This window comes from Rosa rugosa, chromosome 6 (genome assembly GCF_958449725.1).
Source record: "Rosa rugosa chromosome 6, drRosRugo1.1, whole genome shotgun sequence".
Taxonomy (NCBI): Eukaryota; Viridiplantae; Streptophyta; class Magnoliopsida; order Rosales; family Rosaceae; genus Rosa; species Rosa rugosa.
This window is the reverse complement of record NC_084825.1, coordinates 22,239,989-22,257,272: the sequence shown is the minus strand read 5'-3', so window position 1 is coordinate 22,257,272 and position 17,284 is coordinate 22,239,989. Positions and strand designations below refer to the sequence as shown.

Below are 17,284 nucleotides of genomic sequence, written 5' to 3'. Positions count from 1 at the left end.
TCCAAACCCAATTTGTACACCTACATACCACTTTTGTATCTCCTATATGGCTATATTGGTAATGCAGCAAACTGCAAAGAGATCTATCTTCTACTTACATGACATAAAATATCATGATATCAGATCACCAATTCCTACGAATTTGATGATCTTTAGTCAACTACATGACTTATTAGTTAAGAAAAATCGAAGTAGTGACCAAGAAAAACAAAGATGGTGAAAATTGAATAAACGATATTTTGTTCACAAGACTGCTTCATGTTAGACCAAAAAAAAAAAAAAAAAACTGCTTCATGAAATCAGGGTTAAATTTTATTAACTCGGACCTACAATATAGCAAAATAACTCGCCACGGTGTGCAAGATTGCATTCTCATCTCATAAAACATTGCCTTAGTGCGAATTGTGTTTTTTTTTTTTTTCAAATAATTTATTTTTTAAGTATTTTCTTCCGGTTAGGTCATTTATTATAAAGAAAAGAAAAAGAAAAACTAAAAAAAGGAACATTGGATAATAACTTCCTAGTTAAAAGTTCAAACATTTACTCAATCTATCAATTAAAACAACGTTCTTTTTTTTCTTTTCTTTTTTTAAATAAAAACAACGTTCTGTTCAAGTAAAACCCTAATTTGTGTTTGGCCCAAACTCTAGGTTACTTGACCTAGTAGTAATAGGGTTTAATTAGAAGAATATAGAGATTATCTTTCCTTGTATGATTCAGACTCTATGCATTGTAATCCTCTATATAAAGAGGCCCCTATTATCAATGAGAATACACAGCGATTTCCTCTCAATTTCAGTTTCTCTACAACACGTTATCAGCACGAAGCCCTAACCCTGAAACCCTAATTTCGTAACCTTCAAATCCCAATAGCCTCCGCCGCGCACCTTGAAGCTCTCACCTCCAGGAGCCCAGAACCGGCCGGAATCGACCTGAACCGGCCACCGGAAGTGACCAAACCGGCCTCCCAAGAAGAATCCGAAGATCTCCTGCCTGGTTTGCCATCTTCCCGTCCACCTTCCACTGCCATCTTTTGTCAGTAGCTGCACCTCGTCCCCAGATTCCGGGAACCGGAAAAACCATCACCGGAACCTGCCTGGAAACATCCGAACCGGCCACCGGAAGCTCCAAACAACCCGCACCAAATATTTCACCGGTTCACCACCTTCCGGACTTCCGATTTCTACCAAATTTTTCCAGCGGTAGCACCGCAAACCCAGAAATCCAGAACCGGAAGAAATTCCCAGAAAACCGGCCTGAAACTTGCTGAACCGGCCGACTGAAAGTCCGGCAGAAAAACCGGCAGAAGAAAAGGAAAAAAAAAGGAAGAGGCAGCCCAAGCCGAGCCCAAGCCCCGGCCCACTGACGCAAGCCACGTCAGCAGCACAGTCAGCAAGCGGTCAGCAGCGGACAGTGCCACGTCAGCACCGGTCAACTCTGGTCAACGCCGGTTGACCGTTTCAGGTCAACTTTCCGACCACTATTCCGGCTGCCCAGGTAGTTTCCCAGCGACTTTTTCAGGCCAATTTTTCCGGTCAAGATTTCCGGCAATTTTTCAAGGTAAACTTTTCTAAAAGTTCCCGTTTTTGAAGTTTTTATCGTTTTTCTTTTCTTTTTCTCGGGGACTTGCAACCTCCCTTCTTCTACCCCCCCTTTCTTCATCATAGGGGACACTTAATTAAGCCGAACTGTGGGGGTTCGTGCTCACTCCAAGCTTAGAGCTTGTAGAGTCCTCCAAACTTAGAGTTTGTTGAGAAGTTATGATCGACCACAAACACATCATTGTGTGCGATGGCTGCCTTTCAAATCTGCGCAAATCTCTCAGTGCACCGAAGGTATAATGAAGTGCCAACCTTGGGAAGAATCAACAATTTGAACTCAATTATATCATAGGAGTGTTTGTTCTTTTGTGAGAACAATAGAGTTTATTTGTTATTGCATGCTGCAGGTTGAAAGTCCCTCTTGTTTTGTTGGTTTGATCTTGGAGAACTGTGAGCTTCCACATGCAAATCATGGACATGTCATTTTGGGAGATCCTTCACGTATCTTGTTTTATCCCATCAGTAGCACAGAAGTTCGCTGTTTGGTGGATGTACCTGGAACCAAAGTACCTTCAGTAGCTAATGGTGAAATGGCTAACTATTTGAAAACTATGGTGGCTGCTGAGGTATCTTTCAATAATTTGCCTGACTTAATTAGTTCAAACTTGATACACATACTGATATGATTGAATCAACTAATCTGAGAACTACTTTGTATTTTAGATTCCCCCACAGCTGCACAATGCTTTTATGGTCACAGTAGAGAAAGGAAACATCAGAACAATGCAAAACAAAAGCATGGCTGCTAATCCTGTCCCCACTCCTGGTGCAATTTTATTGGGGGATGCATTCAACATGAGGCATCCTTTAACAGGAGGAGGAATGACTGTGGCTCTTTCAGACATTGTTCTTCTCCGCGATCTTCTTAGACCCCTATGTGATCTCAATGATGCACCAGCTTTGTGTAATTACCTAGAATCATTCTATACACTGCATAAGGTAAAGCCACCATTTGGATAACTCATAACTAAAAACTCCTTTCTTTATGCCATTTTATGTTCCAATGTGGGTGGTGTTGTTTTTGGTTTCTTCTTTGCTGACAGTGCAGTGTTCTTTTGTTTTGATTGCATCCTGTGTCATCTACCATAAACACATTGGCAGGTGCTTTGTACAAGGTGTTTTGTGCATCACCTGATCCGGCAAGACAGGAAATGTGCAAAGCATGTTTTGGCTATTTGTGCCTTGGAGGCATCTGTTCATATGGACCAGTATCTCTTCTCTCTGGTCTTAACCCTCATCCACTGCACTTGTTTCTCCATTTCTTTGCTGTTGCTATCTATAGTGTCGGCCGCTTAATGCTTCCATTCCCTTCACCTCAGCGCATATGGCTTGGGGCTCGATTGATCTTGGTTTGTTAATTCCTAGAACTTTTGTATGAACATGTTTGTCAGTCACACATTTGCATATTGCATAGTTGTTGCTTATAAAAATCTTTCTGGATTTTAAATTTCGGAGTGCATCAGGCATCATATACCTGATTATAAAGGGTGAAGGAGTAAGACAGGTGTTTTTTCCCGCAACAGTGCCAGCATTTTACAGATCTCCTCCTGTTCACTGAAGAAATGGAAACTAGCGTATCTGGAGAAAAACATTGACAGTTTTGACACCCAATTCAAGTTAGAATAGGAATCCTTGTACTTCAAGATTATGTACTTTGTACCTCAAGATTATGTACTTTGTAATCCCTATAAAAGGATTGTTATTGTTATTGCCAAAATTGGAATGTTAATTTGATATTGAAAGGTCTTTACCTGCACTCTCAACAAGAAATACCACATATTTTCAACCCAGATTCACCAAAGTGACCGAACAATGGTTCTTGACTATCCATATTTGCATCAAGTTCTTACTGATTTGATTATCCAGTCTGGTTCAATGAATTTTCAGGGTGCAAAGCAGAGATTCATAAAACCAATATTCTGTAATAGAGTCTAGCTAAAATGTCCAAATATTTTTTATTTTCTATAAAAGCTGCATAATATGCAGAAGCCAAATTCAAATTTTGAATTCATGTTCTTGTTGAACAGGTCCCTCCAAATTCACCTAATTAGAACTCTGGAAATTGGTGAATCATTTTGTTATAGTTAAGCGATCCAGATTTCTTTAGGCACAATCACATGAAAAATGCTGAAGGGGCTAGAACAATGGTGGGCTAATTTGTCGACAAATAATTAATTCTTTAATCTAGCTGATGAGTACTTAAAACAGGACAATGATGATAGTTGCACTTCAAAAAGAAAATGAAAAAAAGAAAAGAACACTAAGAGCTGATATTCGTGAAGTGGTTAGGAATCTCTTAGCACTGTGATATCTGTTACTCTCTGTCTTTCCGGTGCATTCAATGCACACACCAACTTCAATTCAAGTTAATTTTTTTGGCAGTTGATGTTGTTACTTTTTACTCAGATGTAGTAATTTGTATAATTTTGGAGGAGGCCAGAAGTATACAATGTATTTGAAGTTTGCATATGGAACAAGTTCCATGCAAGCCGAGATTAGATGAAAAGTTGTTGTGTACTTGTACAAATATGATTCATCTCTGGCTCTGTGGTAAGTGTCTGTGTTTCAAGAACAAATTGGATTAACATAAGTACTCCATTGTTCGACTGTTATCTATTAGAATTTCACCGAAAGAGAGGAAATCGTTAATTAACTCGTTATTGCAATTTGCAAATATGTGAATGGTTTATATTTGAAAGGTCTTTGCTTGCACTCTTCAATACTAACATATTCCAGCTAGTAGTCACCAATTTATGAAGTTCCCCAATTTACTGTACTGAGTACTTGAATCTGAAGAAAACCTGTTTAGATCAGGTATGTGAAAACCAAGTTGCGGGGACAGTATATAATCAATTGCATTGCTCAACATCTTCTGTATTTCATGGTTAAGAAAGGAAAGAATTAAACATTATAGCAATGTCTATGGACACCATGATTAGTCTGATCCGACGGGCAAAGCTAGCGTTAGCTGTGGTTTTCTTGTAGGGTGCGTATGCAGGGTTGTCCATGATTAGTGCTTTTGCTCCAAACAATGGGATGAGCCTGCACATATTTGTAGTCTACCATATGGTTGTTGCCACTGCTGCCATCATTGCTCCTTTTGCTCTAATTTTTGACAGGTCTCTCTTGCTCTCTCTAAATTAGTGATCTTTATACTTTGTCTCTAATCTGGTTTCCTAATTCCAACTATATGAAACCTGCTTACTTGAGACTGATCATGAGAAGGAAATCAAGGCCAAGGATGACATTCTCCATCATTTCCAGGGCAATGCTGCTTAGCCTTTTCTAGTAAGAGTGCTTTCTTAATCATAACCAACACTTGTTTAAGCTATAAATCTGAATGCATGCATTCATCACCTAAATTAGTTCAATGACTTCAATCCATTACAAACTTTACTTGTTCTGGAACTTTTAAGTACAAGAGTATGATTGGCAAAGCTAAACCTATAGGGGATGGAAGTGAAAATTATTTGCCTCCGAGGAACTAATATCGTCTAATCCCTTAATTAATTAAAAAATAATAATGAAAAACTAAAACAATATACAGCTGATAATGCAGAATCTGCCTTGTCTTGCTAAACAAACTCCAAACTTAAACTTGCGCTGGGGTTCCAGTTGGTTCTTCCACATTGGCCTTCTTTGAATCAGAGGGAGGCTGATCTCTTGCTTTTCCCCAAAGAACAAGATAGAGGCCTCCCACAATGGTTACGGCTCCGATGAGACTACAAACATAAGTAGCTGTTAGCCAACACCACAGTAAAAGAGTAATATGGAAACATGTATGTAAATACATAGTAGAGGGAAAACATTACTTCAGTAAAACAGTAATGAAAACATATACATAGGAGCGGGAAAATATTCATACCTCCCAGTATACAACTGTTCTGCCAGAAAAAATGAACCCAAAATCGCCACAAGCAGAGTGGCCAAGGGGTTAAAGGCCGAGTAGAAAACTGGTCCCTTCTTCTTCACAACCAGTCCCATGACATAATATGCAGCCCCCGAAAGAAGAGCCTGCAAATTATGTCAAACTCATATAAAAACTTATAAAGTGTAGCATTAGAAGTAAAAGACCATTAAAAATTTTCTTCACCCCATATACAGCTGCGAGCAACTTGTAGTCCAAGTGTATGGACCATGCTTCCGAGTTCCCCCTTTCAACCACAACAGCCACCACTGCTCCTTCCACCATACCCCAGAAGCAAATCAAAGCGGTGAGAGAGAGCTTGCAGGGGTAGGACTTGAGTACATTGGCCTGCATGTGTGTAAATCAGATGCATGTATCAGTAACTAATAATAGATATCGAATATAAATTTAGACTGATTAAGAGTTGCATAGACCTACTTGTAGGATCATGAAACAGGACCAGCAGAAGCAGGCTAGTGTTAGGAAGAAAGCACCCTTGACTTTGGGCTGTGAAGAATGATTTTTCTCGTGGTCCCTTGCCCATGGCAAGTTGAGGGAAGGCCCCTTGACCATGGTAAGGAGGATTGCTCCTACCACAGTAACCAAGGTTCCTACAACCTTGGCCAATCCTCTCGGGTGTCTGTAGTCCACATTCTCCAGCCTGTATTCGGAAAACAATTGGTGAGTAAGAGTCTGAGTGAGATTGAGTTAGAGTGTGAGTGTGAGTGAATATACCTGAAAATCCAGGCCATGACAAATGCAAACACCGGAAGCATGTTGCACATGGCCGATGTGAATGTGGCATTGGAGTTCTTCATGCCCACATAGTATAAGTTTTGGTCCATTACAGGGCTGCCAAGTATTAAAAACAGAGGCTTAGAAACATGCTGACTGAAACAAAGGAAAAAATTGTTGCAATGAAGAAATAAAAATACTCACTCAAACATGCTTAGCAGCATGATCTTTGCCATGACCTTGATGGTCATTGTAGGCCTAGAATGTCTCTCTAGGTACCATGCCAATGGACTTGCCAAGGCAGTTGCAATGGCCATACGATACACCACAAAGGTGTAGTGGCTCATGCCCTGCCTTAGTGCAAGGATTGAGATGATGGAGAGGCCTGCATACAAGGCTTGAACAAAACACACTGAAATGACAAGAATTGTAGTCATGGAACTCATTTTAGCTGGGAAGGGTGTTGTAAGAAACTAATGAGCAACAGTGGTGTTTGTAACAAACTAGTGAGCAAGAGTAATTGGACTGTGTGTATATGTTCGTACTTGATTATATATAGGCTAGAAGAAGGTAAGTGAAACGTCAAGTTGGGTAAAAGCCATAGCTAAAAACGACTTGCATGCATATATTAACCAACCAACCTTGAAGTGTAAAATGTATCGAATTAAAGTAGCTAGTCAAAAAAGTTGTTTGGTTCCACATTATGAGTTCTTCCACATGGAAAAATGAAAATCATCTCTTGACTTGTCTGTTTGAGTTATCCCTGTACAGTGAAAAGCTAATTAAAAAGCTTTTCTCTATTTGGTTATGTCCTTGTGAATTCAAAACAAGTGTTCTTTGGTGATACACGCATAAATGTCTAGTGGAAGTTTCGTATTAATTATTAATATTATTGTTGTTTTTCTGCAGTAAAAAAAATAGCTAATAGCTAAGTTACACAGAATTGTGGGAAATAAAAAGAAAAGCAGCAGAGGAATGTTTCATGCTGCTAGGTACGAGCTTTTTACTTTCAGTCAAAGGCAAATAGTTTCAACTGATTAAGCCATTAAGTAAGAGATGGAGAAGGAAACTTAACAGAAGGAGCGCACAACATCGAGTCTCGATCAATCAGGTAATTAAGTACGTGAATAACGTTATCACATTTTAATGATGGAAACTTAAATGAAAAATCTGAACTAGCTCGTGGAATAATTGGCACTAGGTTTTGATTACATTTTGGGAAGGATGGATACTCGTTAATCGTGTAAGTGACAAAACCTAATTGAATTACCAGTCACAGAATGTTTTGAAAAAGAATGTATGTACATATACATGCACACTAGCTAGCTTACTAGAGCATCTCCAACACCTCTATAAAATTCGTGTTATGTAGATTTAAAAGTTAAAATTTCTATAATTTTTCTTCCGCAATTTCAACAGTTTCTCTATCATATTCTTTATAATTTATTATCCATGATTAAATATAGTAGGATTTTTAAAATTAAATGTTATCATATAATTAATAATGAAAATAAATATAAATTGGAAAGAGAGAGAAAAGAGTAAAAACTTCTTAAAAAGTTATTCCCTAAAATTGAGTTTGTTGTAAATAAAAGGATTTTTATTTTCTGTCTCTTCAATTTCTCTAAAATGAAGATAGGTATAGAGAATCTGTTGGAGAAAAAAAAATGCATATTTTTCCCTAAAATAGAGAGGAAAATAAAGATTTAGGGAAGTTATTGGAGATGCTCTTATATAAGTGATCAATTTGTTTGGATTTCGATCTTTTATTCAGGGACAAAGCAAGAATTATCACAAGCACTGAAAGATTAAGCAGCCTTAATTGTATCATTAAAGAAACCTTTTTTTTTTTTTTGAATAAAATAAAACTTATATTGATTCTCAACAATAGTTACAATCGTTTATAGGGGCATCCTGAACATTCACAGGAGCATAAATTGACCTACTAAGGTTATATTGAAAATCTAAGGCAGAACAGACCATATTTCGTTGGAATGGCTGTTCGATTACAAAGTTGAAGCTCACTTTCTGGAAATAAGAAAACAAAGCAACTACAAAGTGATGTAGATTATCCTCATCCATTAAAAACCGGCTATGCTGCTCGCCAATGCTCGCAATTGAGGTGCTTACAGTATAGTAGCCCAAGTAAGACTCCTTGAAGTCATTGAGAATTTTCTCCATCAATCTGCAGGGAAAGAAAAGTAAACTAAAAACAAATGGAAAACTTGGCTTATCTGCTTCATCAATCGAGCGCATGATAAAAACAGTCTCCTTATTTGAAATACTGGACATTAGGTAAGGCATCCAGAAGTCTAGGAAGCCCATACCCTCATCCATTCCACCCGGGTCCCAAACCCAATAGCTTGAGAAAAAAGAATGAGCCCATGACTGCACCCAAGAGTCCACACCCATTACCGTGGGCCTCTCAACCTCTAGGGGCACCCAAAGCCCAGCACTATGTCTCTTCGTTGGCCCGCCGGTGCCACCATCGTGTACCAAAACCGGGAGCCAACCCCGACTTGTTGCGTCACCTCTCCACCTCACCGCCATCCTTCGCAACCAAGTCCGGGCAGTGACTGCACCACTGCGCACTACCGCAGCCAGCATCACGCTGCTAACCTCCAAGGTCGAGGACAACCAGAATATTCCGGTCAGCACCATCAATGTCAGATCTACAAAGAAGCATCGAAACCACCACATAGTGCTCGGATCCCAAAGCCGTATCGGAATCCATGAGCAGATTCGTCGGCCTAAGCAGCGATCACCAATAGCTTGGTCCCAAAGAACAGAAGCATATCCATCTGATCGGATTTGGGATTGAGGGGTTGAGGGCAGAGTGCTGCACCTTGTCGAGGTCACGGTGGGCTCCACTGGAACAAGCGCTTGAGCGCTCGGTGTTGAGAAAGCCTCAAGGGCTTCCATGGCTGTGAACCATTAAAGAAACCTAAGTAGTGCTGGCTCGTAATTAATAGTTTAGATTAATGTAAATGTGGAAGCTTAACACTTTAAATAGCACATGCTGCTGGCAAGTGCCAAGTGATAATAAGAATAGATACTGATCGAGCTAATCGAATTAAACTTAATTTAAATTAATAGTTAAGATTAGTGTCAATGTACGTGGTAGCTGTTGGAATATGAGCATGTGATTAAATGGCTTCACAATGAGTATGCTATGTGTGAGGAGATGTACCATTACATTGGTGCATCAAGATACACTTAAACAAGGAAATTCACCAATCCTGAAAGGGTACATGATTGCTGACAATTATGGTGAAAGGGTATAACCATTGATTAGTTATGTCTCTTCACTCAAGAGGTACAATGATTGAGGTTTATAAATAGAACCTCAATCCTTTCCATTGTCATTCATTCAGAGATTTGACTTCCCTTATTGTGTCTAGATCAAAGACACCATACCATTGTGATCAACAGTCTGACGACGCTAATCACAACGATCCTTTTCTATATTTTCCTATAGTAGCATCAGAGCAGTTTTTGATGCAAGGGAAATCAAATCACAATTCACAAATTCACAAAGACAACATTCAAACATTGGTTCAAAGGAGAATCCAGTTCTAATTACACAAAACTGAGAGGAAGAGCAAGTTTCAGACCCTGCAAGATTGATTCTTGTCGCCTGAATACTGAGTACAGAAATAGTTTGGGATTGTGCTACAGCAGTAACAACGGACCCAAACATTTCAGACTTCTAGGCCCGCCGTGGTGCAATCGCCCGTACCAGAAACCTTGTTTCAATAAGAACTATCGCCAACAAGCGTCCTTCCAACAGAAAGAGGCGTCGTTCAAAACAAAAGAAGAAGAATTTAGTCTGGGTCCGAAAGACAACCATTCGAAGCATTTGGATTCGAATTCAACTTACTTCAAATCGTTTCGTCCGGACTTGACGCCATTTTTTGACGAGAATCTTCATATTCACCAGACCCAAAGGCCGACTGATCTGTCATTGAATCAATACATCTCGCCTCGTCAATTTTATAAAACTCCAATCTACAAGAACGACGAGTCCAATTGGTTTCCTATTCGCTCATCAGAACCAGATACATCGGCACCAAGAAAGATACCAGAAGCGAAAATTCAAGACAATTTCACTTCTTTCTTCTATCATCAACCTCGCTTTTCAAGGAATTTGGGTGAGAATTTGGTTGAGGATCAAAATTTTGGTGAATATTCGATTTGGGGTGATACGTCAGTAAGAACGTGAATTGACAAGCAAAAGTTCAATTATACTAGGTTTGATTAACCTGGTGTTTAATTATCTCTGAAGCACTGATAGCGGAATGTGAAGAACAATAGTGTGTCGACTCCGGAGCTACAAGACATGTTTGCAAGGACAAATCCTTTTTCATCAACATCAAAGAAAAGGCACAAGGAGATCATCGTTTATACATGGGAAAAACTATACATACATAGATGTTCGTGGAGAAGGAGATTGCAAGCTTTCGTGTAATGGCACAAATGTGATTCTCAAAAATGTCTTGTATGCACCCACCATTAGAAGAAATCTTATTTATGTTGCTATGCTTGAAAAGAAAGGTTTTGAAGTGAGATTCAAAAATGGTGTAGTCACTATTGGTAAAGAGGGTCGAATAGTACTCAAGGGTACTAGAATCGATGATATGTACACAGTTATTATTATTAGTAATAGAAATATTTCTTCTGAGTATATTTTTGTCTCTACTTCAAGTCCAACTTTATTATGGCATTTGAGATTAGGACACAAATAAAAATAAATTACTCAGAATGAGCAAAATTGGAATGTTACCTCAAGTAAATTTGAATGATTTTGAAACATGTGAATCATGTATCAAAGGAAAAATATCTAGAAAATCATTTTCTGAACGTTGGCAATCTTCTTATTTACTTAATGTTATACATTTGGATTTATGTGGACCTATGAGAACAAAGACTCATAGAGCAATGGAATACTTTGTTACATTTATCGATGATTATACACGTCACTACAAAAAAAAATTGCAACGGCCACGGCGCAATGCCGTCGCAAAAGGCTCTTTTGCCGTAGCAAAGGAGCATTGGCGACGGCTCTGCGACGGCAATTCTTCCGACGCCGTTGGTGGCGTCGCCAATGGTATTTGCCACGGCAATTCGCCGTCGCAAGACTATTAGCGACGGCAAAACGTTTGCCGTCGCAAGAATTTTGCGACGGAAAAATGCCGTCGCAAATACCAATGGCGACGCCACCAACCGCTACTGAAGTTTTTTGCCGTCGCCAAAAGTCATTTGCTACGGCAAAAATGCCGTCGCAAAAATATTATTTATGAATAAAAAAAAATCGGCATGCAAATGCATGCCGATTTTTTTTTTTTTTTTTAATGAATGAAAACTATACAAAAAGGAATGAAGCTTATATAAAAGGAAATGTTACACTTTAATTTTCCTCATAAATGTTACAAAATGAATATTGAAGCTTCTACCAAAATTTACAAGATCGATAATTAAGCTTTACAAGTTAGTTATTTTCCTCTACTTCAAGATGAACTTTGCAGGGATCTTCCTCGATCTACTTCATGTACCAATTACTCTAGTGTTGTTGCAAGCCTCCTATAACAGAAAGTCAGAAATCTTCAAGCATTCATTAAAGAAACAAAAAGCTGGGAGATGTACACATGACATAGATATTGTTCATATATACCAATACATACAATTAATATTTCAATTGAACTCTTAATTACTTTTTGACATTTTGAGTCAGCAAGTGTGCTAAATCCAGGTCTTTCTACGATTAAAGCTAGAGTACGTAGTTGATTTGAAGAATGCTAAATCCATAGTTCCATACTTACCTCGAAATATGTCTGAATTTCCATTCATTATATATCATGAAGATCCCTTCCAATTAGTTCCTGAATAGGGGGCTGCTGCGAGTAATCCTAAAGGAACACGAAAAATTATTCAATTCATATGCACTAGGAATAGTAAATTATGCAACTGCATCAACGTAGACCAACTGTTTTTAAAATGGCATAGTCGAACTGCAGCGTCACTATAGTATCAATTGCAAACCAAATACAATTGATAAGTTCCATAGTTACAGACTAGAAATAAATAAAAGTATCTTCTGAACATTACCAGAATCGTACTTGAGGTGATATGTTCCCCTACTTGGTTTGTTACTTCATGCCCCTCCTCTCAAATTTCTCCATAACAATGTTGCCTTAAGGCCAAAAGTACTGCTCCTGTATGTTTACGCAGGTAAAAATTTAATCAAAATCAACTTAAGCACCCAATTGCATAATATAAATGCGAAACAGATTCCAACTTCGCAGTGGCTAATCTAACCATTATTATATATTTACCATATAGCAAAAATCGATAGCAAAAGAAAATTGATAAACAATATACATAAGAGCTTGTAAATCAAAAAGGAAAATATCGAATAACAAAAATAAGAGGTTTCTTCCTGGCTTCTGGGTGTGTGAACGTATGGCTGCCAAACAGATAGAAAAGCCAAACAACACTGATTTCTAATGGGTATAATATACACAATTAGTCAAACTATATACTGCACATAATTGCATATACACGACCCTTCAGGCATGAGCATGGAGAAAAAGGAACCAATCAAATCAATGAATCAACACAAACATTATTGATGAAGAAAAATTACCAGCTAGGGAATCCTTGCGCTCCAACCAAATAGTAGCCAACTGCAAGACAAGTACCATAGTAAACAGAAATCAGAAAAATTGTTAGCAGAGTAGAGATATATCCATTAAAGAAAAAATTAAAATGAACAACAATTAGAGTGAAAAGACATCCTTAAGGTTGAATCTAAGATTGCAAATCTTTGTTTTTTTGGCATCGATTCAGCACAGTAAAGCAATTGTAAACCATCGAGACATGAAATTTCAATTCTTTGCTCATCCAATCATATGTCTTCCGTACTTTGAAACTTTTATACCCAGAATCATAGTAAAAGTGATGAGTAATTGTGAATAAAGATATTATTATACAGCATCCAAACCCAGAAGCTGATGAGATGGGAATATGGAAGCCATCAAGCTTCTCTCGCGGCCGTAGAATAGATATACGAGATGACGGATATCTAAGAGATGAGATATTCAAAGTCCTACTGAGAGAGAGAAACAGAGGGATAGTCAAGTACTGTTCTTAATTATAATTCGTAAACTAGCATGAACAATTGAGCTAACTATCAATTGTGAAATGATAAATTTTGAGAAACAACCAAATCAGCCACACCAGCATATAGCAAAGATCAAATACCGAACTCTTTATACTATCTCAGATTTCAAACTTAACCAAAGTATTAGCAGTTTGTGAACATATACTGGATATTAGGTATGGAGAGATCACTTCAAAAGAACTTTTCTTTTTAGGAGGCACAAATGTATCTACTAAAATGTAATTTAAATTCCAATATTGCAATGGTAGAAACCTATGAAACTTGACAAAATTACCTAAACAAACAAAAGACTACCAAGGAAAATAATACCAACTCCATTAGTTCCTAAGATTCAATCAGAAATCTATCAGCCAAGACCGAATTTTCATCAGAGGAGCTGAAGGCATCAGATATCATACCCAGCGCATAGGCACCAGCTCCACCTGCACCTCCAAGCATTGTAGTAGTCACCGAAAGGTAATTCAAAGGCGGAGGCACATGAATGTATCTCCCAAATGAATGGAAAACAACTCTACTCTCCAAACAGATTACAACAACCACCAAAGCAACGGCACCATTCATGACTTAGGAATGCCTCACAACTGGTTCGGATTCTTAGTGACCCACCAGAGGGTAGGTGTACACACATGTAGAATGTTCAACATGGTCCACCCAGTATGTGCTTAAGTATTGGAACTACCAGGCCATTATTTGCTTACATTCCAGTGTCAAAAGAAACCCAAATTCAAGCATAGTGAGGAACCCTTTTCTTCTATAATGGATATGCATACTCAAAAATGAAATCCAGTCAATCAAGTAGTTCAACACATATATACCATTCTTTACAAGCAACCAAAAGTCACTAGAAGAAAGAAATTTTCCAACTTTCATAAGCAAAACAATGTCTTGACTGAACCTAAAACACCATTTCAATTCAAACCAAAAACAAAAGGATTTGACATGCAGAGAAAAGAGGGAAATTGGTCATCAAGTTTGCAACTTTTATACTTATTTCTACATTCTAGTAGATCATAACTGAAAACCTCAAACATAAAATTGAACACCAGTAATAACAAGAAGCCCAAAACAGAAACCAAGCCAAAAGAGATTGAGAACTAACCAAGATGCGAACTTTCCGAGAACAGAGAAGAGAACGCATCCGAGTTCAATCGAAATTCCTCATGAATTCCGCTCGGACAGAACGAATCTCTCACGAATGACACAGCCATTAAATTGGACGCATCTGAGTTGAATCGGATTCAAAGAGAGAGAGAGAGGAACGACTGAAGAGAAAACCAAATTGAAATAACCAAAAAGAATAATCCCTGGATTTAGACCAACACAGTGGCCACCAAGTTCTGCGATGTTATTTGTTGGGTTAGATCCAGAACGAAGAGGAAGAGAAAGAGGGTTGCGGTAGAGATCGAACAGAGATTGAGGGAAATAGGTTAGGGCTTTTTGATTAGAAAATAGATTTAATAAGAGAATTGGGCTCGTACGTAGCTGTTCTCTCATGCGACGGCATTGTAGACGCAGTCGCCAAGTATGGAAATTTGCGACTGCAAACGTTCGCCGAAGAAAAATAGGCTACTTTTGGCTACCCCATTGCCACGGCGTAGTAATTCAGTCGCAAGTTTTGCGACGGCGTAACTTTGCCGAAGCAAATAGTCAATTTTTAGCGACGGCAAAAGGATGCCGACGCCAACTGGGGTAGCGGTTGCAATTATTTTTTGTAGTGCGTAATGGGTATGTCTACTTCTTGAAAAATAAATCGGACGCCTTGGAAAAATTCAAGAAATTTAAGAAAGAAGTAGAAACTCAATTAGGGAGAGTTCTGCAAAGAAAAGAACATGGCATAAGACACAATTATACTATGTCATATATACCACAACAAAATGGCATCGCAGAAAGAAGAAGTAGAACCCTAATGGAGATGACAAGATCGGTGATGTCCCATGTAGACTTGCCTCTGAATTTTTGGGGAGAAGTGCTATCAATTGCTTCATATTTACTAAATAGAGTAAATACAAAGGCTAAACCATTAACACTATACGAATTATGGCACGGAAGAAAACCATAGTTTGTTGGGCAAACGATGATAGCTCTGTGTATCAATAGATAAGTCACTAGCCGCCAGGATGGATTCCCAAAACGAAATTCAATTTTTTCTTTTAAATTTAACATATGGAGTCACCATCATTATATCATGATTATATGGAAGTCACAGGTCAGTTTGTTGGACTCACAGTTTAACTCACTCATATTTGATAGCTTGAGTTTCTTAGGTCTTTGTCACGCTTTTAGTATCCAAGTCGTTCCCATTAAGAATGCTTTCTATAACCAGTAGTGTCCACTGACCCAATTCACATCATTCACAGTGGTGTGGTAAGACCACTTTTGTTGTAGTGAGAAAAGAACCAGGTTCTAGATTTGCGCTCCTGTTCAGGTTATCGTCATTACGGTCCAGCTCGGATCAAGTTTTGATTGGCTACCCACAGCGCAAATGAGCCTACTCAAATTTGGTCGTTCCGTTTAACACCTCCTTTACTTGCGATTGATTGGAAGGATTTTTGTAGAAATTTTCCCGACAAATCTGAAATATTATTCCGGAATAGGAATATATAATTTTCAAATTATAATTTTTCTAAAATTTTGAGTTGGATAAAACAAATTAAAGAAAATAGAAAAAAAAATGATGAGGCCAAATTTAAGTAGGAAAAGGATAGTCACATCTTTTGAACGGGAATGAAGCACTCGACAGCCACTTTCTCATCTGCCAATCTGCCATGTCCAATATTCTAACTGCTTTTTGCATTTTTAATCAGTAGAGATGATTTTGTTAATCCATCACTAGAATTCGTCCCTAAAGACCACTTTTGGTGTAGTAATTTTATGGCCTGGATTTTCAGGTAAACTCTTGAATAATGCAAAACAACTTAATTTGTATGGCCAAACAGAGGTCTTAATTGGGAACTTTAATTACAGTGGGTGGAGCTATAATATTGACTCAAGTCAAAGTCCCTTCTCTGAGTTTAACATGGGCCATGGAGCAACAACCTCAGTCATCAACAATCACATAGTCACTCAGACGACAAGGACCTTTTTAAGGTTGCTTTATTCATGTCAGCAGCAATTGTCTCTCCTGGTCTGTTTTCATTGTTTTGCAAGTAAGAATTCCCTAGCTAGCGGTTCAATTCTCATGATTTTACTCATAGTGAAAAGTAATTTTCTGAAGGTGAATTTCGATATACACAGACATACATTAAAATCATACCCTTGTCAGCTCTCCCTCGCAGCTCAGATATGTTTCTGGGGTACGGTGGAAGCAACAGTTCTAGCCCTTGACCCTTGTAATGGAATGGAGAAACAGTGCAGCATGGTCTATACACTGAAATATCAAACTCGTAACAGCTGTTTGCGGGGTATTCAGGATATGTTTTCTCCTATTATACTCGGCCAAAAAAAAAAAATCAGAATATATAGGATTGAAAATTTATTTTTAATTTGATGCACGGAATGCTCTCAGGGTTGCTTCTTGTGTTTTCTATTCTGCTTTTCATCCCTTAGGCACTGTAATGGTTGCAATTTTGGGCTTTATTGTTTTAGCAGGCAAATGTACCTTTGGAGGTATATATGCAGATTCCTAGTGCATTTAGGAATGAAATTTCAGAATCGCTAGGGACTGACAAAACTAACTATTGATGCTTGCAGTCTTACTGGAGCCATCATCATCATTGTTGGCCTATATATGGTTTAATGGGGAAAAACCAAGGATCAACCTCCATCTCAATCAGAAGGACAAAGAGAAAATGGAGATGATCTACCAGAAATAGGGTACGATAGATTCAGATAATCTTGTTGCTGGTATATTTTCATCGATGC

The 17,284-nt window shown here is 38.3% G+C and overlaps 2 protein-coding genes and 1 long non-coding RNA gene across 4 annotated transcripts; 1 reads left to right on the top strand and 2 right to left on the bottom strand.

The window, feature by feature from the left end:
* Nucleotides 1-1,760: 1,760 nt before the first annotated feature.
* LOC133716394 (squalene monooxygenase SE1-like) lies at nucleotides 1,761-3,357 on the top strand. Its single transcript, XM_062143105.1, has 4 exons — nucleotides 1,761-1,835; nucleotides 1,949-2,167; nucleotides 2,265-2,540; nucleotides 2,703-3,357. The coding sequence occupies exons 1-4, from the start codon at nucleotides 1,761-1,763 to the stop codon at nucleotides 2,895-2,897; spliced, it is 765 nt and encodes a 254-aa protein (XP_061999089.1). The 3' UTR covers nucleotides 2,898-3,357.
* Nucleotides 3,358-5,055: 1,698 nt separating this feature from the next.
* On the bottom strand, nucleotides 5,056-6,744 carry LOC133713828 (WAT1-related protein At2g39510-like). Its single transcript, XM_062139859.1, has 6 exons — nucleotides 6,448-6,744; nucleotides 6,244-6,360; nucleotides 5,947-6,169; nucleotides 5,695-5,856; nucleotides 5,467-5,615; nucleotides 5,056-5,323 (listed from the first exon to the last, which is right to left on the bottom strand). The coding sequence occupies exons 1-6, from the start codon at nucleotides 6,687-6,689 to the stop codon at nucleotides 5,194-5,196; spliced, it is 1,023 nt and encodes a 340-aa protein (XP_061995843.1). The 5' UTR covers nucleotides 6,690-6,744; the 3' UTR covers nucleotides 5,056-5,193.
* Nucleotides 6,745-11,612: 4,868 nt separating this feature from the next.
* Nucleotides 11,613-15,415, bottom strand: LOC133713833 (uncharacterized). Of its 2 annotated transcripts, none has more exons than XR_009848262.1 (5): nucleotides 14,523-15,415; nucleotides 12,887-12,926; nucleotides 12,349-12,455; nucleotides 12,063-12,149; nucleotides 11,613-11,823 (listed from the first exon to the last, which is right to left on the bottom strand). It is a non-coding gene; the product is annotated as an uncharacterized LOC133713833 (long non-coding RNA). The 2 variants fall into 2 exon arrangements; XR_009848263.1 differs by lacking the exon at nucleotides 14,523-15,415 and adding an exon at nucleotides 13,822-14,516.
* Between the last annotated feature and the right edge of the window lie 1,869 nt (nucleotides 15,416-17,284).